Source organism: Protopterus annectens, chromosome 10.part0 (assembly GCF_019279795.1).
Source record: "Protopterus annectens isolate FY-2018-M chromosome 10.part0, PAN1.0, whole genome shotgun sequence".
In the NCBI taxonomy this organism is placed as follows: domain Eukaryota; kingdom Metazoa; phylum Chordata; order Ceratodontiformes; family Protopteridae; genus Protopterus; species Protopterus annectens.
The window spans coordinates 886,144,523-886,171,973 of record NC_056744.1 but is presented as its reverse complement, the minus strand read 5'-3'; the positions used below and the strand labels follow the sequence as shown (position 1 = coordinate 886,171,973).

At 41.9% G+C, this 27,451-nt stretch overlaps 1 protein-coding gene across 1 annotated transcript in view; it reads right to left on the bottom strand.

The window, feature by feature from the left end:
- LOC122813387 (adseverin-like) overlaps nucleotides 1-27,451 on the bottom strand; it is a 308,408-nt gene that overhangs the window by 186,737 nt on the left and 94,220 nt on the right. The window contains exons 2-3 of the mRNA XM_044085682.1: nucleotides 26,612-26,795; nucleotides 19,313-19,467 (exon numbers count right to left, since the gene is read on the bottom strand). Of these exons, the coding sequence (XP_043941617.1) occupies nucleotides 19,313-19,467; nucleotides 26,612-26,792 (336 nt within the window). The 5' untranslated portion in view covers nucleotides 26,793-26,795. The remainder of the gene's footprint in view (nucleotides 1-19,312; nucleotides 19,468-26,611; nucleotides 26,796-27,451) is intronic.

The window sequence follows — 27,451 nt, the reverse complement described above, 5'->3', positions numbered from 1 at the left end:
TACCAACCAAGGACATTTTAGAGGCTGCTACTTGGAGTTCAGTGCACGCCTTTACAAAGCACTATCATCTTCCACTCTACTCTAAATCCAGGGCAGGCTTTGCCACTGCAGTTCTGCAGGGCCTCATAGACACTCCTAATGCTGTTTAGCGCCAGCCTCCCATCCATAGCTTTGGGACTATACCCAAATGTAATGACTGCAACAGTGAAACACGAAGAACATAGTACAGTTGTGTACACTTAACATAAATGTAGATGTTCAAGTGTATTCACTGTTGCAGTCCAGGTTACCCACCCGCCATCCCCCTTTCTTCTGATAGAACCTATCTTTCCTGCTCTGATTTATACAACCTATGTGGTGTATTTGCTTGTAGATGAAGGTAAAGTTTATATTGGTACATGTATTTATACATATATATATATATATATATATATATATATATATATATATATATATATATAAATTTTGGCTACCCTTTTTGGGGGGCACCTGACATCTAGGGCAAGAAAAACTAAAGAAAATGGCATCGGCAGCATCTTTTATACCCCTGATGACCTGACGTCAGGGAAGAGGTGACAGTGGCCGATGCAGGACCCAAGACTTTGGAATTCAGGCCGACTGAGGGCAACCTGCCAGCAGGATTACCCAAATGTAATGACTGCAACAGTGAATACACTCGAACATCTACATTTATGGTAAGTGTACACAACTGTACTTTGTGCATTGCATAGTACCATTTCTAACCATTTCCAGCCCAACACTTACTACACAACTAAACAGCTCTTGACCAACTTATAATTATCGGTCTGCTTTTTACTTTACTTTTTGTGAAACAAGACAGCATGGCAGCAAATACAGAGGTGTAGTGTTCTCTGTGTTTCCCCTTAAATAAATATTGTAGCTCCTATGATAAACCCTAATCAGAAATACCTGACAGTGTTGTGGTCCTGTGAAAGTTACCTGCTTGTGAGATTAGGTATGCTGTGACAGTCTATAATGGTTCATACCACTCTTACAGTTACAGTATTATTTTTAATAATGTTTTCAGTGCATTCATCTGTGAGATTTACTATATTACTTGAAAATAGTTATAACTTTATTATTTTGTAGAACTTTGTCTCTTTATTTATAAGATTTTTACACTGTCATAAATTCTAAATCAAATTGAGTTGTTTTAAGCATAGCACAGTGAAATGGCAGGGCCTGCTCTCTGAACAGGTATCAGCTCTTATTAACTTAAAATACGAAAGAAAAAAATGTCTGTAGTGTGTGGAGTGCAGTGATTACGCTTCAATATCCTGAAAAAGACAAATCAGTTAAGCACTTCTATAATGTGAAAAGTACAGTTTTGTACGTACCATAAATGTAGATGTTCGAGTGTATACCCTGCTGCAGTCATCACACTTGGGTTATCCTGTAGTCAGGCGGTCCCGCAGTCAGCCTGAATTCCAAAGTCTTGGTCCGGCGTCGGTTGCTGTCGCTTCTTCCCTGCCGTCAGTGCGCCAGGGGTATATAAGAGGCATCTGACGCCATTTTCTTCAGTTTTTCTTGCCCCAGATGTCAGGTGCCCCCCCAAAAGGTGGTCAGTAGATAGTACCAATAATCAAAGTTTAGCACAAACAAAACATCCTTCCAGCTATAAGCAAATAAACCACAAAGGTTGTATCGGATTTTAAGGTATCAGTTAGGTCAGAGGGGATGGAGGGAGGGTAACCTGGACTGCAGCAGGGTATACACTCGAGCATCTACATTTATGGTCGGTACAAAACTGTACTATGTTCATCATGTTACCCTGCTGCAGTCATCACACTTGGGTAGAATCCCAAAGCTAAGGATGGGAGGTGGAATCAAACAGGGTTAGAGGAGGCTAGAAGGCCCTGCAAAACTGCAGTTGCGAAGCCAGCCCTAGTCTTAGAGTAAAGTGGTAAATGATAGTGTTTGGTGAAGGTGTGTACTGAACTCCAAGTTGCAGCTTCCAGGATATCCTTGGTTGGCACTCCCCTGAGGAAGGCTGTAGATGTAGCTGCTGCCCTGGTGGAGTGGGGCCTTATGCTAGCTGGAACTGGTCATCCATGATGGGTGTAGCAAAAATGTATGCAATGTCCTATCCATTTGGAAATGGTCTGTTTTGAGATAGCCTTTCCTTGTGATGCTGTAGCATAGGATACAAAAAGCTGTTCAGATTTTCTGAAAACCTTAGTTTTATCCAAGTAGTAAAGTAGTTGACTGTGAATGTCCAAGGAGTGCAGGAGTCTTTCTCCTTTGTTCTGTGGATTTGGGAAGAAGGTGGGTAAATGGATCATTTGATTTAGAGTCACACTAGATACCACCTTTGGCATAAAGAAGGGGTTAGTTCAGAGAGAAACTCTGTCTTGATGAAAAATGAGGAAAGGCTCTACTGCCATTAGTGCCTGTAGCTCTGAGACTCTTCTGGCTGAAGTAATTGCTAGCAGCAGGGCAGTCTTCCATGATATAAACTTTAAGTCAGCTGAGAAAGCTGGTTCAAAAGGTGGCAGTGTAAGTTTTTCCAGAACAAAGTTGAGGTCCCAAGTTGGTGTTGGTGCTCTCCTGGGAGGCCTAATGTTTTTGGCCCCTCTAAGTCACTGCCTTAGAAGTGGATGTGAAAATAAGGGAGGATCCGTGTTGTAGTGAGCTGAAATAGCTGAGGCGTGGATTTTAATAGATGAAAAAGAAAGTCCTTTGTGTAACATCTCAGTTAAATATTGTAGAATCTGAGGTATGTCCCAAGGGTATTTTGGCCTTTAGCTTGGTTCCAGGCACAAAATCTTTTCCATTTGTCTGAGTAGGCTTTCCTGGTGCTGGGCCTCCTAGCCTCCAGAATGACATCCATAACAGCTTGTGAAAGAGGAGCTGGCTGGTTGCTTAGGTGATTTGCCGTGCAGCCAAGTTTAAGGTTTTGAGCTGGCTGTGTAGAATCTGTCTGTCTTGCTGTGTGAGCAGATGAGGAATTTGTGGTAAAATCCATGGTGGGCCGTGGGCCATGTTCCTTAGTAGTGGGTACCAGTGCTGGCGTGGCCAGTCTGGGGCAATGAGTATCATTCGGGGTCTCTCCATCCTGACTTTCAGCAGCACCTTTGTGAGAAGGGGCAATGGAGGAAAGGCATATACTGTCAACATTTTCCAACTGAATGAGAGTGCATCCACTTTCCAAGCTTGATGGTAGAATGTCCTTGTGCAAAATTTTGAAAGCTGATAGTTTTGGGGGTTGGCAAACAGGTCTATGTCTGGGTGCCCCCATTTTTGAGTTATCATTGCAAATACTTGTGGCTCCAGTTTCCACTCGTGGGGATCCATGAAGTTCCTGCTTAGGTCGTCTGCCAATGTGTCCTTTTTTCCTGGCAGGAATTGTGCTTGTAATTGAACTTGGTAAGCCAGAGCTGTGTTCCACAAGGTCATTGCTTGCCTGCATAGAGGGTAGGAGTGTGTACCCCCTTGCTTGTTTATGTACCACATTACTGTGGTGTTGTCTGTCCTTATTATAAGCTGCCCTGGATGTAAGAGGTCCTTGAAGGCTGTCAGAGCATTCTGTACAGCTAGCATTTCTTTTTGATTGATGTGCAGATTTCTTTGATCTGCAGTCCATATGCCTTGAACGCACTGTCCTGCCATGTGTGCCCCCCAGGCGTAGTCCGATGCATCTGTTGTCATAGTTTGCCTGGCTGGGGGTAAGGTGAAAGGCTAACCCTTGTTGAGGTGACATGCCTGTGACCACCATAGAAACTCCTGTTGAAGGCAGGGAATGAGAGGTATCATTGTTTCCGAGCTGTGGCTGTGTTGAGTCCATATGCTTTTCAGGTACCATTGTAATTTCCTCATATGCAGTTTTGCAAATGGTATTAGTAGTATGCAAGATGCCATGAAGCCCAAGGCCTGCAGAATTTTTATTGCAGGGAGATGTGTCTTTGTTGCCATTATTTTGAAGTATTGAGTTAGTTGTAGTTGTGTGTCTGGCGTCAGATAAGCCATCTGGGCCATTGTATTCAAGCTGGCACCCAGGAATGTCATATTTTGTGAGGGCACTAGTTTTGATTTATTTTCGTTTACTGTGTACCCTAGGCAACTTAGAAGGTGTTTTACAAAAGCCAGATGTTGTAAGAGAATGTCCTTGTTTTCTGCTTGAATGATTTGTCTGCAGTATGCAATTACTGGGGCCAGGCATTTTGTGAAGACCCTGGGCACAGTAGATAAGCCAAAGGGCAGTGCAGAGATTTGGTAATGGGTTGAACCTGCAATGAAATGGGGGTATCTTCTGCAATATTGTCTGATAGGGACATGCAGGTACGCCTCCTTGAGGTCCAACGTTACTAGCCAAGCCTTCTTGCCCAACATGGGAAGAAGCTGCTGTAGTGTTAGCATCTTGAATTTGGGTACTTGCAAGTAGGTGTTTAGAATTGAAAGGTCCAGAATGGGTCTCCATGCATTGTCCTTTCGGGGACTAGAAAGAGCCTTGAGTAAAATCCTTGGCCTTGCTCCTGTGTAGGTACCAGTTGAATGGCTCTCATGTCCATGAGAGCTGTAATTTGTTTTTGTGCCTCTGCCCATTGATTTTGTGGCAGGTTTGCATTCCTTTTTTCCTTGGCAAGGTGTGGAAATGGAATCTGTATCCTTGTATGATGATGTCTAGGACCCATTTGTCCTTTGTGATGATGCGCCAGTTGTCTGCAAAAAATGCTAATTTTCCTCCCAAGGGAGCTGCCAAGAGAGCTTTGCTTGGCAGTTTGAGGTTTAAGTCATTGTGTTTGTCTTCTAGTAGTTTGGGGCCTGTCTTCTCCTCCCTTCTGTGTTGCAGTGCCCCATTGGCGAGGTTTGTAAGGGATTTGTGCTTGACCTCTGCCCCTTGGGCATCTGTATTTACCCCTCTGTGGTTTGTCAGAAGCTGGAAAGGACCAATTTTTTGTTGGCCAATTTCTGCTGAAGCATGGGGGTTGTACCTGTAAGAAATCTTTGACCGTCTGCATAGATTTTGCCTTGTCCTCCATTTTCTTTAAAACCTCTTCTGCTTTAACCCCAAATAAGGCATCCTGCTGTAAGGGTGCATCTAGTAACTTTGCTTTAACATTATCAGGCAGAGTTTTTCCTTTAACCAAGCATGCCTACGTATAACAGACCCAGTAACAGCTGCTCTGCAGGAAGCTTCCAAGGAATCAAATCCACATTGTAAAGTATGTTTGCCCACCTGTTCAGCTGCATGCAACAGATCCTGCATTTCCTTGAATTCAGACTGTTGAGGGTGCGTGCTCATCTTTTGTTTTATTTGAGACATTAGGAATTGCTGGTATTTCAGCATGTGAAATTGACAATTTAGTGCTCTCATAGCTAGAGTAGCTGAGGTGTAAACCTTCTTCCCCCACCTATCTAGTGCTCTGGAGTCCCTTTCAGAGGGTACAGGATTTTTAGCCATAGAAGCCTTAGCCCCTTTGGGACCTTGGGAGATTGTCTCTGGGTCAGCAATAGGGCTTTTGTAAAGGAATTTGTGTGAGTCAGGCACTCTATAACATCTGTCTGGTTTGGCTGGAGCAGGAGGCAGAGAATCTGGATTTAGACTAGATTCTAAGTAAACATCATCCACAATGTCTAAAACTGGAGGGATAGCAAGTGGTCTGTGCTGGGGAAGTAAAAGAAACTCTCGGAGCCTTTTCTTTGAGTTGGAGGTAGTCCTGACCTTCCCAGTGGAAATGTTCCCTCATAGTATGTAAAGTTTCCCCAAAGGAATAGTCTTCAGGGGGAGAAGCTGAGGGAATGGAATCTTCAGCATCAGAATCTTCATAAGGGGGGAAGGAGTAATCCTGTTCCTCAGAGGAGACTGAGGAAATAGACACTTGATCAGAGGAGGCATAATCCTCCTTTTGTCTACGCCTTTTGTCTGGGGGGGTTGGGAACCCCTGATTAAAGAAATCAAATCTTCAGCCATTTTAAGCATCTGTTTCTTAGGCATGGGGCCTTGAGCTGGAGACTGATGTGCAGTCTTTTTTGGTTTTAAAGGAGTCTTAAGCTTAGCATAAGATTTAATGATGAGAGTAGTTGGTCTGAAGACACCTTCTGAAACCGAAGGTGTTTCCACAGCACCGGCTTCTCCTTCTGCAATGTTGTCGGTAGAGCCTAAAGAAAATGGCTGCGTCGGCCTAGAACTCTCTGGGGTTCCAATTCTGCGGTCACCAGGGGCTGCGTAGGTGCTTCACTGGAAACCGGCAACCAACCCAGCCGAGGCCTCGGAGTCTGGCTTGGATCTAGGCTGCCTGTCTTTATCTTTGCGTTTTTTATGCACGCCAGTAGTCGGTTGCTCCGACGGCATAGTGTAATTAAATTTCCTACCGAAGAAGTGTTGTGCGAAATCAAAACGTCACTTTATAGTTCGCTTATTGAACCTAGCACAAAACCGACAACCAGTGACATCGTGGTCTGGGCCTAGGCAAGGTATACAATAAGAATAAAAGTCCTTATGAGGTATTTGCTTCCCACAAGAAATGCAATTGTTAACTTTTTCTGACATCGGACTGAGGCAAGAAAAAGTTCCCCAATGGGGTACTTAGCTTTGAAGACTTCGGACTGAAATTCGATTCAAAAATCTCAGGTGTCAGCCGACTGGCACTTGCAAACTGCTTCTGCTTCGGGCACCGCGCGACAAGAAAGACTGAAGAAAATGGTGTCGGATGCCTCTTATATACCCCTGGTGCACTGACGTCAGGGAAGAAGCGACAGCAACCGACGCCGGACCAAGACTTTGGAATTCAGGCCGACTGCGGGACCGCCTGACGACAGGATAACCCAAGTGTGATGACAGCAGCAGGGTAACACGATGAACATCCCAATCTTAACAAATGTTGCTTCAGTTGTTAAGATCAGGTATCATGCTAGGCAGTTAAGCCTGCCAATACTGACTAGCCAGTGACACCAGCACAATAAAAAACATATTTGATTCTGCCTGCTGTATATGTTTATAATGTGTTTTTGATTTTCTGTAAAATTAGAGTCTATTACTGCCTGTCTGACAGACCTCATTAAGTGCTTTATGGATTTGAGAGTCAGCAAAATAGCCTTATTTTTGTAACTAGTACTACGTAGAGCATGTAATGCTCCAGGCACTGCAAAGAATTATGATTGGGTCCCCGATCATTACCCTTTATTGTTTGTTCTTGACATGGATGCCAAGTTCACCTCTCGAACTTTGCTCTTGAGACGAACTTCTTGGCATCCATGTCTCAAACACATAAAAATCCAGTTATGATCAGCAACCTGCTCATAACCCTTTATGTTACGACTATTTCCCTAACCACAAGCACAGTCATATAATTAATTCATAGGTGATCTGTATTTGCTTTAATAAAAAAGAGAACACATTCTTTGGGCATTTAACAATTAAACATCCCACAAGTAAAATGCAGAATAACCAAAATGGCAGAGGCATGACTTTTAAGATGAAAAAGATAGGCCTTTGTCCAGCATCTCAGTTAAGTATTGCAAAATCTGAGGGATATTTGGCACAGCTGTATCAGTTCCTTGTGCCTGGTTCCAAGCACAGAATCTCTTCCATTTTCCAGCATAAGATTTTCTAGTACTAGGCCTTCTAGCCTCGAAAATGTCATCCATCACAGCTTTACTGAAAGGTGTGCTTTGTATGACTGCTTACCCGCCATGCTGCCAGCTTTAATGTCCTGAGTTGGCTGTGCAGGATCTGATTGTTTTGCTGGGACAGTAGATGAGGTATTTGAGGTAAGGTCCAAGCTGGGCATTGAGACAAGTTCTTTAGGATTGGAAACCAGTACTGGTGGGGCCAGTTTGGGGCAATCAGTATCATTTTTGGCTTCTCCTGTCTGACCTTTAGGAGTACTTTGGGGAGGAGAGGCAGTGAGGGAAAGGCATATACTGATAGGTTTTTCCAGCTGAAAGATAGGGCATTCACTTTCCATGCTTGTCTGTGATAAGTCCTTGTGCAGAATCTTTTTAGCTGGAAGTTGTGAGGGGAGGCAAATAGATCTATGTCCGGGCATCCCCATTTCCTTGTTATCATGCTGAAGACTTGTGGATCCAACTGCCACTCATGGGGATCCATGAGGTTTCTGCTTAGTTCGTCTGCCAGAATATTTTTCCTTCCTGGCAGGAATTGTGCCTGCAGATGTACTTGGTATGTTAATGCTGTGTCCCACAAAGTCATGGCTAGTCTGCAAATGGGGTAAGAATGTCTACCCCCCTGCTTGTTTATATACCACATGACCGTGGTGTTGTCTGTCTTTATCAGTAGTTGTCCCGGATGAAGTAGGTCCTTGAAAGCTGTCAGGGCATTCTGAACAGCTAGCATCTCTTTTTGATTGATATGTAGATGCATTTGGGTTGAGGACCATGTGCCCTGAATGCATCTTCCCGCCATGTGGGCCCCCCAGGCATAATCTGATGCATCCATTGTTAGTGTCTGCCTGGCTCTGGGTAATGTGAATGGCTGTCCCTTGTTTTGGTGACAAGCCTTTGCCCACCATCGAAACTCCTGTTGTAGGCATGGAATGAGAGTAATCATTGTTTCCAGGCTGTGGCAATGTTGAGTCCAAACACTTTTTAGGTATCATTAAAGTTTCCTCATATGCAGTCTTGCATATGGAATTAGTAGGATGCAGGATGCCATGAAGCCCAAAGCCTGCAGAATTTTTCTTGCAGATAACTGAACCTGTGTTGCCAACATTTTGAAATAGGTAGTCAGTTGCCTTTGTTTGTCTGGCATGATATAAGACATCTGGGCAGTTGTATTTAAGCTTGCACCCAGGAATATTATCTCTTGAGAGGGTACTAGTTTTGATTTCTTTTTGTTGACTGTGTACCCTAGGCATGTTAGAAGTCTTTTCACAAATGCCAGGTGCTGTAGAAGAATGTCCTTGTTCTCTGCTTGAATTAGACAGTCGTCCAAGTAAGGATATATTTTTTATTTATTTATTTATTTTACATTTGTTGACCGGGCTAGTCTGGCTGGACATATGTCCATTTTCAGCAGAGGCCCGAGGAGAAAAGCTCCACTAATATATACTAGTAACTGGCATAAAACAACAAATTATAAGAAGCTACAGAACTATTTACAAGTAGCATAGCAACAGTATGGAATCAATTTAACAGAAAAAAATACCACGAGGATCCCTAACCCTACAATCTGAGTGATGCAGGAATTTGGATGCAGAAATAAAAAATAAACAAACACTAGAGTCTATATAATATTTACAGTATTAACAAATATGATGAGCATTTTGTGCATGAGCAAATAGTTATAAGACCCAGAATTACACAGTAAGAAGTAACAAACAAGGTTTAGATAGTAGATGAGATGACAGGTTGGAGTAATATATCAAGTATAGAGAGAAAGAGACAGATGTAGGAATAGTAATGTCCAAGTAGATGCCAGGTGAGCTACAGATGAGGAGATGTAATATTGAGAGAGACAAGTAGAAGAGATGGGTGTATTTTATTTTTATTTATTTTATTTATCATTTGTTGACCGGGAAAGTCCAACTAGGTTCCACAGAGCCTGTTTTCAGTGGAGGCCCGGGGAGAAATGCTCCAGATGCATGTCTTTGGAATGTGGGAGGAAACTGGAGTACCCGGAGGAAACCCATGCGAACACAGGGAGAACATGCAAACTCCACACAGAAGGCACCCCAGCTGAGAATCGAACCGGAGAACCTCTTGCTGTGAGGTGACAATGTTAACCACTGCACCACTGTGCCGCCCAGGGAATTGAGAGAACTTTACTGGAAGAGAAGTATAATATATAAGTTGGATGCTGGGGTCAGTCGGGATTTGAGCAAGGGCAAAGCCAGTGAGTTTTGAAATGGTCCTTTAAATGTTTCTTGAAAAGTTGAGATGAGACTAAAGTAGTTAGTTCTGAGGTAAGTTTATTCCAGTATGAGCCAACAACATTTGTGAACAAGGAGTCACCAGATACCAGAGCAAGAGCAGGGACAAAGATTTTACTCGACTGTTCTTGATATTTGTATTCCTCTTTGTCTGCAGAATGCAATTACTGGTGCCAGGCCCTTTGTAAAGACCCTGGGCGCAGTAGATAAGCCAAAGGGCAGTGCAGAGAATTGGTAATGCATTGAGCCAGCCTTGAATCTGAGGTATCTTCTGCATAATTGTCTTATTGGGACATGCAGGTATGCCTATTTTAGGTCTAGAGTCACCAGCCAAGCATTCTTGCCCAGCATGGGCAGAAGCTGCTGCAAAGTCATCATCTTGAATTTTGGTATCTCCAGGAAAGTGTTCAGAATAGATAGGTCCAGTATTGGTCTCCAGGCCTTGTCCTTTCTGGGTACCAAGAACAGTCTTGAGTAAAATCCTTGTCCCTGCTCTTGCTCTGGTATTTGTTGAATGGCCCCCATGTCCATGAGGGATGAGACTTGTTTTTGTGCCTCTGCCCATTGATTTTTTTGGCAGATCTGGCCAGCCGTTTGCCTTTGGCAGGGTATGGAAATGGAACTTGTACCCTTGTGACACGATATTTAGAACCCACTTGTCCTGGGTTATAATGCGCCAATTTTGAGAAAAAAGTGCTAATTTTCCCCCTAAGGGTGCTGCCAGGAGATAAGTGCTTGGTGCTGGCAGGGGGAAGTCAGTAGGACTGTTTCCTGTATGGTTGTGATTTGTGTTCTCCAACTTTGGAGGTAGAAGCACCCCATTGCTTTGACCTGTAGGAACCTTGTGCCTGGGCTCTGCCTCTAGGGCATATGGATCTGCCCCTTTGAGGTCTGTCTGACACAGGAAAGGACCAATTCTTTGTAGGCCAGTGTCTACTAAACCTAGGTGGCTGTACTTGTAAAAAATCTTTGACAGTTTGCATAGATTTAGCTTTGTCCTCCATTTTCTTTAACACCTCCTCTGCCTTAACACCAAACAAAGTATCATGCTGTAAAGGTACATCTAATAATTTAACTTTGACATGATCAGGTAGATTTTGTTCCTTTAACCAAGCATACCTCCTAATTACAGAACCCGTAACTGCGGCCCTGCAGAAGGCCTCCAAAGAATCAAAACCATATTGCAAAGTATGCTTTCCAACTTGTTCAGCTGCATGCAATAAATCCTGCATTTCCTTGTTTTCTGCACATTCAGAGTTTAATAACATTTTCTGTTTAAGCAATACCATGACATGTTGCTTATATTTGAGCATATGAAACTGACAGTTTAAGGCCCTTATAGCCAACGTAGCAGATGTGTAAACCTTTTTCCCCATCTATCCAGTGCCCTAGAATCTCTGTCAGAGGGGGTAGGGTTTTTAGCAGTGGAAGCTTTAACTCATTTGGGACCCTGTGAAATAGTTTCTGGGTCTGCATCAGGGTTTTTAAAAAGGAATTTATGTGAGTCAGGAACCCTGTAATATCTGTCAGGCTTAACAGGGGCTGGAGGTAAGGAGTCAGAGGTAAGACTAGACTCCGAAAACACATCTTCTACAATATCTAACACAGGTGGAATGGCTAGTGGCCTGTGTTGAGGTAATAAAAGGAAATCCCTGAGCCTCTTTTTAGATTCTGAGAAATCTTGGCTCTCCCAGTGGAAATGCTCCCTCATGGTATACAAGGTTTCCCCAAAATAATAGTCCTCTGGAGGAGAAGCTGAAGGTATAGATTCTTCAGCATCAGAATCCTCATAGGGGGGAAGAGAATATTCCTGATCAGAAGAGGAATCAGAAGAAATAGAAACCTGATCTGAAGATTCATAGTCAGTCTCTTGCCTAGGCCTCTTATCAGGAGAGGGATAGGAACACCTGATCAAGGTAATTAAGTCTTTGGCCATTTTGAGCATCTCTTTTTTGGGCATAGAGGCCTGTCCATGTGGCTCTTGAGTTTGTTTCTTTGCTTCAGAAAGTGCTTTAGTCTTTGCCTTTGAAGCTGAGGTTGGTTTAATGTAAAGATGTTTAGGTCTGAATACACCCTCAGAAGCCGGTGCCTGCTCAGCGGCCCCGGACCCATCTGAAGGAATAGTATCCGAGGCTCCAATACCTTGAGTTTCCAGTGGCATGGCTGACTGCACGTGGGAATCGGTAGCGGCATGTGACTCTAAAGTAGCAGGCATCAGGGGCTGCGAAAGTGCCTCACTGAGAGCCGGTGACTGGCTTAGGAGAAGCTTCGTCGTCAGTTTTGGGCCTCGGTTGTCTATCTCTCTCCTTTTCTTTGCATTTTTTGTGAACTCCAGTAGTCGGATGACTATCCGATGACATTTCTGGATAATTAAACCGGTGTCCAAAATAGTTTAAAGCAAAATCATACCGACGTTTAATAGTGCATTGGTTAAATCTAGCACAAAACCGACAACCAGAAACATTGTGATCAGGGCCTAGGCAAGGAAATACAGTAAGAATGAAAGTCCTTATGAGGTATTTGCTTTCCACAAGAAATACAATTATTTACTTTTCTGACATCAGTCTGGAGCAAGAAAAAAGTTTCCCCAACGGGGTACTTAGCTTTATTGAAGACTTCGGATCTGAAACTCGAACACGAAAATCTCAAGAGTCGGCCGACCGGCACTTGCAAATTGCTTCTGCTTCGGGCACTGCGCGGCAAGAAAGACAAAAGAAAATGGCGTCGGCCACATCTTTTATACCCCTAATGACCTGACGTCAGGGAAGAGGCAACAGCAGCCGACGCAGGTCCCAAGACTTTGGAATTCAGGCCAACTGAGGGCAACCTGCCAGCAGGATTACCCAAATGTAATGACTGCAACAGTGAAACATGAAGAACATCATACAAAACTCAGATGCAGCTTTCATGCAGCTTTCAGAATGACAACTCAGTCACGTGCATTCATCTACATGGACATGCCTATCACATATGCTGCAACATTAAAGTAAGCTTGTCTTCCTTCAGATTTAGTTAGATATACCAAGGGAATAATTACTATGTACATATAATAGTATGGGAGGTGCAAATACTTAATACTTAACGTTGTCTACAACAGAAACATTGCTCATCATATAGGCACACTATAAACACACACACGTGCGCGCAAAACACTTTACATAAGAAATGCTAATTAGTAACAACAATTACATAAATAGACAAAAACAATTATCCATATTTATATACAGACAGCTTTTACTTCTAAACCAGATGTCTCAAACCTTGAGCTGGAACTTGTTGTTAAACAGCCAGCATTTCAATATCATTTTTTTTTTTTTTTTTTTTTTTTTTTATTTCAGTCAGAAATAATGCTTACATTTTTCCCTTCACAAACTTATTGTGGCAGTGACTTGCTGAGGCCCTCAGAACAGCATCTTTAAAGTCCAGAAGGGCTTGTCTCATTCACCTGGAGAGGCTCATTAAATGAATTTCTTCTTGAAGAAGAATCCTGTGTGGCAAAAGTATTATGGCGTCTCTGTTGTAAACGCTAACTAGGTTTGGGAGTAATCAAGTGGGCATTCAACTTTGCTGTTGTGATATCTGCTTCTACATGAAGTGAATACTGTCACAACAGTCATCTGGAAATCCCTCCTTCTCATGGTCTGCATCTAGACCTTAATCCATCTAGGCATATCAGTCTGGCCATCCATCCAAATGTGACTATTGATCTGACCATCCATCCATTTATGGGCTTTGTTCTGACCATTAATACATCCATGGGTATTAGTATGGCTAGTCTTCCATCTCTGGATCATTTTGGGATATCTGGTTTTATTAGCCCCCAGTCTTAACCTAACATTTGTCTTTATTAACACTACAGACAACTTTGCTTTACAGGATATATCTGCTGTATTTTGAAGTACAATGTCACACACACATGACACTGCTGGGTCAATTCCTCTTCCTCTTGGGATGAACAATGTCACAATTTTAAAGAAACTACAAACAGGTTTCACAGGCTCAAATACTCAGTCAAGAGCAGCACCAGTTCTACATGGCAAATCATCTGATGCTACCATCTGCTTGGTCACCCACAAGATCATTTCACATTCTTTATCCATTCCCATGTCCTGGTGGAGTGTCAACAGATTTCATAAGAAAGTTGAGTTAATGATCCAACATTTCCAGCAATGACCTGAAATGCATGACATTTTTTGAGGCAGGGTTAACCACTTTCCAGTTTTCATCATGTTTGATGACTCATATCGTCCACAAGCACTTTATTGTGAGGTCTTATATGAGAAGTTAATGAAATGCTAGTCCACATCCTTTTTATACACATTGTCTGGTAAACAATGATGTGGTTTATCCTCTACACAACATCTGTATTCATTCATACTATATCACTGGCATCCTGACCTTACCCTTCGAAGCACTGAATATTTCTGATGTCATTTGATTTGCTGATGTGCAGTAAATTGAACACTATCAGGAAAGATGGATGATGAAATTCTGTGCAGCATCCATTGTGCTAGCATTTCCTCTGGGAAACTGCTTTGGCACATCTTCAGTAACTCTGATCTAGGACAGGGCATCAATATGTATGCAGCTGTGTGTGTGTGTGTGTGTGTGTGTGTGTGTGTGTGTGTGTGTGTGTGTGTGTGTGTGTGTGTGTGTGTGTGTGTGTGTGTGTGTATACATATACATCCTGAGATGGACCACCAACCCACCCAGAAACCATTCTCTGTTTATGCCCAACTGTTTGTTTGGTTAGGGTCCAGTTCCTTTTTGACCCTGAACAGGATAAACAGGTATCAGAAAAATGAATAAATCAAAGGCTCTAGAGTGCCTGTCATGTACTGTCAACTGCCTCTGAGAAATTCTGTGCATATACTTGGAAAGATCACTGCACTAACATCAGTATTACTGCTGAGGTAATATCACCAGCAGTGAACCAATTATCCTCACATCATTTCCACTAAACCACACACTAAATACTTAGTTTGAAAGTCTGACGACAACCAAATCAAATTCTACACTACCAACTTTATGATTTTCAAGTACCCTCTTAAAGTCAGAATTAATGCTGCTAAGACATACTGAAGTTATAACTCAACAAAACAGAAATATACATCACAAGTTGGTAGACAGTAGCTATCAGATAAGCACACTGACAGCAACTTCTACAAAGTTGTGGCCTTTTATTAAGAGAGATGACTTGGTCAAGAAACCAAAAAGACAAAGCATACGAGAAAAAAGGAAAAGGACCCCAACCAGCAGTAAGACCTCCCGTATCAAAACACATGCTGTTTTGTGTCTGAGTCTATAGATCCAGGACTGGGTTACTGATTCCCCCCAGGTCCATTACATATGGCCCAAGTAAATCTTTTTCAAGTAAGACCTGCACCCTTTTGACTTCTCTAGTGTGGGCCACCTCTGTCCTGTTCCTTTCATACGTCACAGGCTCTAGAACTGACTAGATTACATTTTCTTGGATAAGGTATGACCGCAGCGTAATACCTATGCATCTCCCATTCCCCCTTTCATTTAATGACATTCTATTTAGGTAAGACAGAACAGCAATGTCACTGTCAAATGCTGAACAACACAATGGCTGCCTTCAAATTATCATAAAAGTTGTAGTGAACATTTTCAAGGCCTACATGTTTTTATATCTGGGGGAGTAAAGCCCGACAGCATATATTGGCACTAAAACTTGTATATCATTTTCATTATCTCTTCTTATGCTTACACATTCTTTTTTTTCAGTTTCTTGTCTCCAAGACCCCAAAGGATTTCCTCTGTAACACATTTTCTTCTAGTTCCACTGTAATTCAATTAGTAAAAGAAATTCAAGACAACAATTTCTGAAATTATCCCTCCAGTGCTTTTCTGGCACCTTCATTTCCTACAGAGAATTTTTCAACTACTACCACTCACTGCTTATACTTCAAAAGGTTTCATAGGTTCAAATGTGATTACCAGAGGTCCTTTTTAAGCCCAGCCATGCTTCCCAAATGTATTTGACAAGTTTTGATATCCTAGGGTTATTTTAAGAGGTATATGTAGGCTTGGGCATGGGTGGTCAGGCATTTACATGCTGCCTCTGTCTAACAGAGACACACGTGCTAGACTAGTGATAAATATCGGATTCCTAAACTTGAATTGAGTTAGGAAAGAACTCTGCTTCACATGGATTGGAAGCCTGTTCCAGAGTTGAGGTAACCTCCGAGAAACATACCGGTTCCTCCAACATCTCCTATTTATGTTGCAGATGAAGTTTAGCTGCCTAGATCAGGTAATTGTGATGTTGTTTGTTTTGTGAATGTACAATGGGTCCATCAGAGGATGCATTCTAGGTCAGGCATAGATTCCTCTCAGCAATCTGTTGGAGACTGAATACAAGTCTAGGGCTTTGAGTCGGCCTGCAGAGAATGTGTTGTTTACACCCTGGATTCTTTTTGTGAGGAGCCTTTGTGAGTGCTCCAGTTGTTCATAGGTTCACAGGTAGGTACTAGGCTATCTGCCCGAGGGCATTTATAAGCCTAGCTAGAGTGTGTCAGCTTTCACCGCCCCATTGATTAATTAACTGAGCCTCTGTCAAGCAGAGCCTGTGAAGTGATCCCAGGGGTGTATTTTCTGTTACCCATCCACTCGTCAAGGTTTCTCTTGAAGAGTGTTAATGAGGGGCTCTGCCTAATGTAGTTAGGAATTTTGTTCCAAAGCATGGCGAGTCTCTGTGACAGGAATCTATCCCTCTAGCATGTTCTATTTATTGTTGTGGCGAGGTTTAGCTCACTAGAGCGGGTAGCTCGCAGTGACTTGGATTTCTTTAGGTGGAGCATGTCCATCAATTCTGAGTTGGACATGGCTTTGTAAGTCAGGCAGAGATCACCTCTGAGTAAGCGATATGTCACTGAGTACAGCCGGAGTTTTTTGTAGTCGATCTGCATAGGACATACTTTTGTGGTCTTTCCAGCTGTTGGAAGTGTCTTGTGAGGTACATCCCAAATGAGATGTTAGGTCAGATACATATAAAAGCGGGTGTTGTTGTCACTGATTGTTCTGATGAGGGCCAAGTAAAGCATAACAATCGCATCCTTAGATCTAAACACTATACCCTTGCTTATAAGTTGTGCAACATAGAATGATTTCCTTACTACCATAGAAACATGAAGGTCAAATGTCAGGTTACTATCTACATGCATTCCCAAATCTCTGATCACCTGGTCTACTCTTAGGGCTGTATTATCAATGTAGTAGTTTCCAGGGGTAACCATCTTCCCAAAGGGATTATTTGCTGTCACTGTGTTTTAGACCATGGCTCTGAAACCAGTTATTGGTCTGTGTCAGTCCTTCTTGGGAGTTATTTGTGACTTTAGAGGACTCCAAATATATGCCTTGGCACAAAGCCTGTCTGGAGGCTATGGTTGAATAGTAATCCTAGTGGTCCTGATAGATCATTTTTTTATGCTATTAAGAAGGCATCCTTGGATATTATCTGACCCCACCAGTGCACTGTTCATGGTCTTGGAAAATGCACTGAGGATATGTTCTCTAATGATAGGTGGAAGAGTTATGGTTAGAAGTATTTCCTGAGGGATGACTTGAAGGGAGGGAGAACATATATTTTTATTTTGTTTACTTTTTATTTATGCTTTGTTGACTAGGTTAGTCCCACTAGACCAATGGCCTCTTTTCATGGGAGACTCAGGATGGTATTTATACTAACAAAAGGAATTTGGCCAGGAAATTGGGGAATTTAACCCTTCTGTTTTTGATAAATTTCACAGGATCTTTTATATCCACCTGAGCTACCACCAACTCAGGGTGATGGCCTTTGATTTAAATTCTCATCTGAAGGACAGCACCCCCATCCCCACCCTCCTTGCACTATACTGCGGTGTCAGTACTGGACGAATACACAGCCTTCTCCTCCAAGGGTGAGTGTGAAACCCATAGACCTGCTGAGACTGCTACAAAAAGTATACAGGCATACTATCTGTTATGTGGATTCAAACCCTGCACCTATTCCACTTTCATTCAGGACATGCTTCATTAAGACATGGAGCCACTCAGACAGTGTGCACTTAATATGTAACTTTTAATTTCAGTCCTAGGCTGTTTTATTTTTCATTTTTATATATGAACCTATAAAAATATCATACAGAAATCTACTTATGTATCATTAATCAGTCTACTCTGAGCAACTTCCCCAATTGCAAACGCAAACAAATTATATGTAAGCATTATCAAATTATTCCAAACTGTTCCAGATCCTGTAAATTACTAGACTCATAGTATATAATTTGTTCTTTATTTAATAATCCCACCTTTACATTCAGTCAGAAATTAGGGTTGCCCCTCTGATATGAAAATCCCAAGTTACAAACTAAGTGTAATTTATGCTTCTGCAGCCTTTTTCCTGTTTACTCGTGTTATTTTGAATTCATACTCCTACATGGAAATATTGCATTAATATGTACCTACCACGTTACCTTTTTTGAGAAATATGATTCCATATAAACTTTAGTTCCATTTAGATAAATTCAGTAACTGTGGAAGTGGCATAAGTTGTGCCATGGCATAGAGAGAACCCGCTCCCTATCTACAGCCAGATGACTTGGTTTTGATAACCATGTCAGTTGTTTGAAGCATGGCAGGGGACAGATGGGTGTACCTATTCTGGAGAGGGGGGATGGGCATGCACCTGCATGCTTCTTGTATTATATCCCCGGTGAAGGAAGGGGACATGTAAGGGGAGGAGTTGTCTTCAAACAGGAATAGGTGTGGGGGCACTGAATGAGTTGTCATGGATGTGGGACAGTGCAAATCGCCATTACACATCTGCCCATAGAGAAGCACAGGCGTGTGCAAGGGGAACTGGAGTATTATGGTATAATGTGAAAAAAACAGTAGCAATATGATACAGCATCAAGATACCTCAGTCACCTCACTGGCCCCCTATCATTATTTGGGGTAGGTCCTGGATGTCAGAAGAGTATGGTAGATATGGCGGATGAGGAGAGAAACCTTTAGCAGATAATGATAAGCTGCAGGGAGAAAAAAATATTGCCATGTTCAATGAATTTTAAGTCACAACATTTCAGTTATCTTATTTCTTCGGTGAGGCAACATTGCTCACATCTAGTTCCCTTTTATGTTACATAACAAAATCCAGAACAGACTCATGACAAATTAAAAAAAAATGCACCTTAGTTAAGATCTGTGACTTCAGAGACTGTATATGCCTCTATTAATGTTGTCTGTGGATTGAAGTACCTAAAAGAATGCAATCAGTTCAAGTCAACACATCTTATAATTCACTACCTTTTCACAATAAATACAGAAACAATGAAAGGCAGGTCAGATGCTGGTTGCTGTTCATTATTTATGTACCCAGAGATGAAGTACGACACTCTTGTGTTACAGCTTGCAATTAAATTATTGCTTTTTTTCACTGCACTTCAAAAGAACATTACCTTATATGTTATGCCAGTTTTAAAGTAAGCCAGAAAGGTGGTGGACTCAGAACCCTGTGTCTCTCGATACTGGACCGGTTTTCCTCCAAGGTGTTCATCAAGCTGGGTAGCAAGGATGGCAGCTGCAGTGCTCTCATCCTGGGAGCATTCATTCCCTGAAAATATAAATGCAACACGATGGTATACAAGAAATCAGAAGAAATATACTGTACACTACACTACACTAATGACTCAGTCATGTAGCCATAAAGAGATATATATTCCTCTAGTCATTCTGCTACCAGATCCCTTAGTGTTCTATCATATGGAGTAAGGCAAAATGTCTTAGATAACTCTATCAGGGAAGTTTCTCTCTGCAACTCATGGCAGCACACGGAAATCTTAATACTTGTGAAAATGCTATTTTTCAGGAGTTTCAATTGTGTAGAAAGCATTTATCTTCTGAATGTATGCTTCCTAAACACTTAGCATAGAACTTACCTCAGCTACCCATACTTTAGGTAAGAACTGCTAGAGCTGGCTGGAGAATGGGGTTCAGCAGTAAAGTAGCACTTCACTGTTGCTTATTATAACAGTATTCTGAGCTGGAGACATGGAGGTGTGCATCAGGTCACTATCACAAACAGTTTTGTTTTTTTTTTTTTATGATGGGAGTGGAGCTTTTCGTAGCATGCCCTCTGTTATGTCTTAATATATTTAAAAGTGCTGGCACAATTAATCCAGGTAAGGTGTATTCTCTTTTACTCTAACTAGTAGTGAGCTGTAATGGAGAGATACAACAGAGAAAAGTTGTTATCCAAGTGAATGCTCTTCCAGAGTGGAAAACAGGACAATATGTTTCACGTTTTTGTTAATTAAGGCTAAAACAGAACCTTGAGATGTGAGTTACTAGTATTAATACATTTGTGTTTTAACTAAGTCACTTCAGCTCTGCCATGTCCAGCTGTCTCTTATACAACAGAATATTCATCAAAGTGCTGTTTCTAACAAAGTTTAAGACAGTGAGGTGGGCCACAACAGGCAGCATATTCCTTTCACTTTAAAGGTGTCACTTTCCCAGTTTGGGGGGGAAAAGTACAGTTGTGTACACTTACCATAAATGTAGATATTCGAGTGAATTCACTGTTGCAGTCATTACATTTGGGTAATATGCTGGCAGGTTGCCCTCAGTCGGCCTGATTAACAAAGTCTTCGGTCCAGCGTCGGTTGCTGTCTTCTTCCATGATGTCAGGTCGTCAGGGGTATAAAACATGCAGCTGACGCCATTTTCATCAGTTTTTCTTGCCCCAGATGTCAGGTGCCCCTCAAATGGGAAGCAATATATATATATATATATATATATATATATATATATGTAATTTAGAACACAAAAAATATACCTCCAAATAAAAGCAAATACAACAAAAAGGCTTTTGAGCATAGTAACAGAAAGAAGAGGTATAAAAAGAGAAAAGTAGGGGGCTGGCAGGTGGGTAACCAGGACTGCAACAGTGAATACACTCGAACATCTACATTTATGGTAAGTGTACACAACTGTACTATGTTCTTCGTGTTTCACTCTAGAATCCCAAAGCTATGGTTGGGAGAATGGAATTATACAGCATTAGGAGCAGCTATAAGGCCCTGCAGGACAGCAGTGGCAAAGCCTGCTCTGGATTTAGAGAAGAGAGGTAAATGGTAATGTTTGGTGAACGTATGAACTGAGCTCCAGGTAGCAGCTTCTAGAATGTCTCTGTTAGGAACCCCTCTGAGAAAGGCTGCAGAAGTAGATGCAGCCCTGGTGGAATGGGAACTGATCCCCTTGGGGACAGGTTTACCATGATGCATATAGCAGAAACAATACAATGGCTCATCCATTTTGAAATAGTCTGCTTTGAAAAAGCCTTTCCCTCTGCCCCTGCAGCAAATGCCACCAGTAGTTGCTCAGATTTTCTTAGAGATTTTGTCCTGTTCAAGTAGAATCTTAGTTGTCTGTGTACATCCAGTGAATGCAGAATCTGCTCCCCCTTGTTCTGCGGATTTGGGAAAAAAGTTGGCAGATGAATGGTCTGATTAAGAGCCACACTAGATACCACTTTAGGCATAAAGGATGGATTGGTCCTGAGTGCTACCCTGTCTGGGTAGAAAATAATAAAAGGCTCCACTGCCATAAGAGCCTGTAGTTCTTATATCCTTCTAGCTGAAGAGACTACTAAAAGAAAAGCTGTCTTCCAAGAGAGAAATTTTATGTCTGCAGTAGCAGCTGGCTCAAAAGGAGGTAGGATGAGCTTTTCCAACACAAAATTGAGGTCCCATGCAGGAGTTGGTGCTCTCCTGGGAGGTCTTAAATTTTTGGCCCCTCTGAGATACTGCTTTAGCAGGGGATGAGAAAAGAAGTAATGCTCTGTGTTGTAATGAGCTGAAATGGCAGAGGCATGGATTTTTATGGAAGAGAAAGATAGGCCCTTGTGAAGGATCTCAGTTAAATATTGCAGAATCTGAGGAATACTGGTCATTGCTGTGCTTATTCCTTGTGCCTGATTCCAGGCACAGAATCTTTTCCATTTATCAGCATAAGATTTTCTAGTACTAGGCCTTCTAGCCTCCAAAATGACATCCATCATTGCTGAGAGATGTATCTGGTGAAATTAGTTGATTAGCCATGCTGCAAGATTCAGAGTTTGGAGCTGAGTGTGTAGAATTTGATAGTTCTGCTGAGACCATAGATAAGGTGTCTGAGGCAGGTACCACGGAGGAAGGTGTGACATATTGCATAGGAGCGGGTACCAGTGTTGGCGAAGCCAGTCTGGAGCAATCAGAATCATTTTTGGTTTTTCCTGTCTGACTTTTAGTAATACCTTGGAGAGCAAAGGCAGAGGGGGAAAGGCATAGACTGATAGGTTTTTCCAGCTGAAGGATAGAGCATCCACTTTCCAAGCTTTTATGTGATGGATTCTTGTGCAGAATTTGTCCAACTGATAGTTTTGGGGTGAGGCAAAAAGATCTATGTCTGGGCTCCCCCATCTGCGTGTCAACATGCTGAAGATTTGTGGATACAGTTTCCATTTGCGTGGGTCCATAAGATTTCTGCTTAGTTCATCTGCCAGAGTATTTTGCTTTCCTGGCAGGAACTGAGCTTGTAGATGCATTTGGTAAGTCAAGGCTGTGTTCCACAAAGCCATGGCTTGTCTGCAAAGGGGGTAGGAATGGGTACCCCCCCTGCTTGTTTATGTACCACATGAGTGTGGTGTTGTTCATCTTTATCAGTAGTTGTCCTGGATGAAGAAAGTCCTTGAAAGCTGTCAGAGCATTCTGTACAGCTAGCATCTCTTTCAGGTTGATATGCAGGTGCATTTGATTTGGGCTCCATTCGCCCTGAATGCATCTCCTTGCCAGATGTGCCCCCCCCCCCCCCAAGCATAGTCTGTTGCATCTGTAGTCAGGGTTTGGGTGGCAGGGGGTGGAATGAATGACAGTCCCTTGTTTTGGTGACAGGCCTCTGCCCACCATAGAAACTCTTGCTGCAGGCAAGGAATGATAGGAATCATTGTTTCCAGGCTGTGACAATGTTGACTCCATAAGCTTTTTAGGTACCATTGACGTTTCCTCATATGCAGTCTTGCATATGGAATTAGAAGAATGCAGGAAGCCATGAACCCCAAGGCTGCAGAATTTGTCTTGCAGACTGGGTTTTTATGGTCACTTGTTTGAAGTAAGTTATCAATTGGATTTGTTTTTCTGGTGTGAGGTAAGTCATCTGGGCAGTTGTATTCAAGCTTGCACCCAGGAATGTAATTATTTGAGAGGGTACCATTTGTGATTTCTTTTAGTTTATGGTGTACCCTAGGCAAGATAGAAGCCTTTTTACAAACGCCAGATGCTGTAGAAGAGTGTCCTTGTTTTCTGCCTGAATTAGACAATCATCCAGATAAGGATAAATTTGAATGTTTCTTTGTCTGCAAAATGCAATTACTGGTGCCAGGCACTTTGTGAAGACCTTGGGCGCACTAGATAAGCCAAAGGGCAGTGCAGCGATCTTGTAATGCAAATAGCCTGCTTTGAAGCCGAGGTATCTTCTACAAGATTCCCTGATTGGGATATGCAGGTAAGCCTCTTTTAAGTCTAGAGTTACCAACCAGGCATCCTTGCCTAGCATAGGCAGTAACTGTTGTAGAGTCAGCATCTTGAATTTTGGAATGTCCAGGAATGTACTTAGAATGGATAAGGGACGCCATGATTTGTCTTTTCTGGGTACCAGAAAAATTATTGAATAAAAACCTTGTCACTTTTCCTTTTCTGGTACTGGTTGAATAGCCCCATATTCATGAGGGACATAACTTGTTTCTGGGCCTCTTCCCACTGATTTGGAGGCAGATCTGGCCATCTGTTTGGAAGTGGCAATGTGTGGAAATGAAATCTGTATCCCTGGGATACTATATTTAAAACCCACTTGTCCTGGGTAATTAGATGCAAATTTTGTGCATGAAGTGCTAGTTTTCCCCCCAAAGGGGCTGCCAAAAAATAAGTGCTTGGAAATGGCAGAAGAAAGTCATTGAGACTGTTTACCCTAGGGTGTTGCCTTGCTACTTCCAGATTTGGAGGTGGAGGCACCTCATTGTTTTGTTCTGTAAGTTCCTTGTGACTGAAACCTGGAGCCTTTGGAGTGTCTGGGTATGACCTGAGTGGCTCTGGTGGGTACTGGAAAGGACCAATTCTTAGTAGGCCAGTGCCTACTGAACCTGGGTGGCTGCACTTGTAGGAATTCTTTTACAGTTTGCATAGATTTAGCTTTGTCTTCCATCTTTTTCAAAACTTCTTCTGCCTTATTACCAAATAGACTGTCCTGTTGTAAAGGAGCATCCAACAATTTTGCTTTAACATGATCAGGCAGATTTTGCTCCTTGAGCCAAGCATGCTTTCTTATCACAGATTCAGTTACAGCGGCCCTGCAAGAGGCCTCCAAGGAATCAAAACCACATTGCAAAATATGCTTTCCAACTTGTTCAGCTGAATGCAATAAATCCTGTAATTCTATTTTCCACAGAGTCAGAAATCAACATCATTTTATGTTTAAGTAAGCCCATGACATGCTGCTGATATTTAAACATATGAAATTGACAGTTTAAAGCCCTGATTGCCAAGGTTGCAGACGTGTAAACCTTCTTACCCCATCTATCTAGCACCCTGGAGTCTATCAGAAGGGGTAGGATTTTTAGCAGTAGAAGCCTTAACACCCTTGGGACCGTGAGAAATTGTTTCAGGGTCAGCAGTAGGGTTTTTAAAAAGAAATTTGTGGGAGTCAAGAACCTTATAATATCTGTCTGGCTTACTAGGAGCTGGAGGCAGGGAATCAGGAGCCATGCTGGATTCTGAGAAAATATCATCAACAATGTCTAGAACAGGAGGTATAGCCAAAGACCTATGCTGAGGAAGAAGAAGGAAATCCCTAAGCCTCTTTTTAGATTCTGAAAAATCCTGACTCTCCCAATGAAAATGTTCCCCTAAGGTATGCAAAGTTTCTCCAAAAGAAAAATCATCAGGAGAAGAAGCAATATGGATGGATTCTTCTGCATCAGAGTCCTCATAAGGTGGAATAGACAATTCCTGATCAGAAGAGGAATCAGAAGAAATGGAAACCTGATCTGAAGATTCATAATCAGTGCCTTGCCTATGCCTCTTAGCAGGAGGGAGTTGGGAACCCCTTATCAAGGTAATTAAATCCTCAGCCATTTTGATCATTTGTTTTTTAGGCACAGAGGCCTGTGCACGTGGCCTAAGCGTCGGTTTTTTAGACATAGAAGTTGATTTTGGCCTTGGTTTTGAAGATGGCATTGGTTTAATATACAAATCTTTAGGCCTGAAAACACCCTCAGAAGCCAGTGTCTGCTCAGTGGCTCCGGACCCATCTAAGGTAGAGACATCCGCGGGTTCAATACTTAAAATGTCTCGTGGCACACCGGACTCTGAATGGGTCTCAGTAGAGGCCTTCGAATCAAAAGTAGCGGATATCAGGGCCTGCAAAAGCGCCTCACTGAGTACCGGCAAACTGGCGACTGGCTTAGGAAAAGCTTTGCCGTCGGTTTTGGACCTCAACGGTCCGTCTCTGTATTTTTCTTTGCGTTTTTTGTGAATTCTGGTTGTCGGATTGCTAACCAATGACATTTCTGGATAGTTAAATCTTGAGCCAAAATATTTAGATGCAAAAATATACCGATGCTTAATAGTGCTTTGGTTAAATCTAGCACAAAACCAACAGCAAGGCATGTTGTGGTCAGGGCCTAGGCAAGAAATACAGTACAAATTAAAATCCTTATGAGGTATTTGCTTCCCACAAGTAATACAGTTATTAACTTTTACTGACATTGGTAAGGAGCAAGAAAAAGTTTCCCCAACGGGGTACTTAACTTTAGGTTGAAGACTTTGGTTCTGAAACTCAAAAATGAAAATTTCAGGAGTCGGCCGACCGACACTTGCGAACTGCTTCTGCTTCAGGCACCGCACCGCAGGAAAGACTGATAAAAATGGCGTTGGTTGCATGTTTTGTACCCCTGACGACCTGATGTCATGGAAGAAGGGACAGCAACCGACGCAGGACCCAAGACTTTGTTAATCAGGCCGACTGAGGGCAACCTGCCAGCAGATTACCCAAATGTAATGACTGCAACAGTGAAACACGAAGAACATCCTATTGTTACAAAAGAAAGGACAAGGAATATTTATGCCTCTAGACTGTGTCACATGCTATTTTGAATTTAAAGTATTCTATTTTATTATGCCCTCTTTCCTCTGGTGGCAGTAATGTAGATCTCTGTACAACAAAGGAAAATAATATCAAGCCATTCAAATGTGATCAGTGTTTGTGACACATGCATGTAACCTGCTTTAACCACACTACATTCACATTTGCTTTTTTCTACCTAATTGCGTATTTCATCATTGATCATCACAACAGGGGATTTATGAGATATTGAGTTACTTAAATGGGCATCCAATTTACTGTGCTCAGGAAACATTTTGTGGTTTAAAATTCTCGTTCTTTTGATGCAGACAAAAATCTGAAAAATTTAGGACAACCACTCTGCTCCTTAGAAATGATGTGATAAATTGTATTCTCTGTTCATTACATTTCAGCAATATTAAGTGTTGATTTAGATTAGATTTCACATACATTTTATAATATCATAATGGCTAACTATATAACAAAGTCATTTTTTACTTTGAACAGACCAACACACACATTTTTTTTATTTTTACAGGTATTACATGTTTGTTAAGTGTGAGTCACTTACATGCATTCTATTCTAAAACAAGAAGCCTTACCCAACCACATGTGAATACTGTAACTCGGGGCTTTGGTTGCATGGAATACAATGTAAGCATCTCCAATGAAAAAGCTCCCAAACAGACATTCAGGGACTGGCTTTAGATCCAGATTTTCAATCCTCCAAATTATAAGTCCTGGCTTGGAGCCAGCACGTTGAAATTCTTCCTTTATTCCCATTTTCTGAAAAGATAAACACAAAACATAACATACAAGCTAGTAAAACTCATAGCACTTCTGTAGATTAAAAAAAAGAAATAGATTACTTTACAATACATTTATAACACTACTGCATGCAACAGGAGTGATACGAACAAGCAGTTGTATTCACAGGCTTCAGTAACTTGCTCTACAAGGACTAACACATTAGAAAATACCTTAATTACCAGTCAACAACTGTAGATCAGATGTACTCAATTAAAATTACAATATACCTGACAAATGCCCAGCTCCTAAACATATGAAGAAGATCATATCTTCACACTGCACATGAATTTTCTTCCATGCATGGTTGGAGTTTCAGGGAAAACAGGTTATATTATGTCATCCTTAGTGGCAGACAATGAAACAGCATTACTTCATCCAGATGAGAATGTTGGAAGAAGTAATTAGAACGCCAGTTGGCTGTTGATTTCAGTTTATAGATTTAAGAGTTTAATAGGTAGATTCAACCATACACCATAATCGACTTGCCAGTATCCACCCTCCTAGGGAGCCTCTGTCTCCAAAAGGACAAAACAAATCAGGCCCAAGATGAATTTACAGGTATCCATCCAATCATGGTTTGCTTGAGTGGAAATGAAGGTATCGCTCTTATTTATGTGTGTTGAAAGATTATT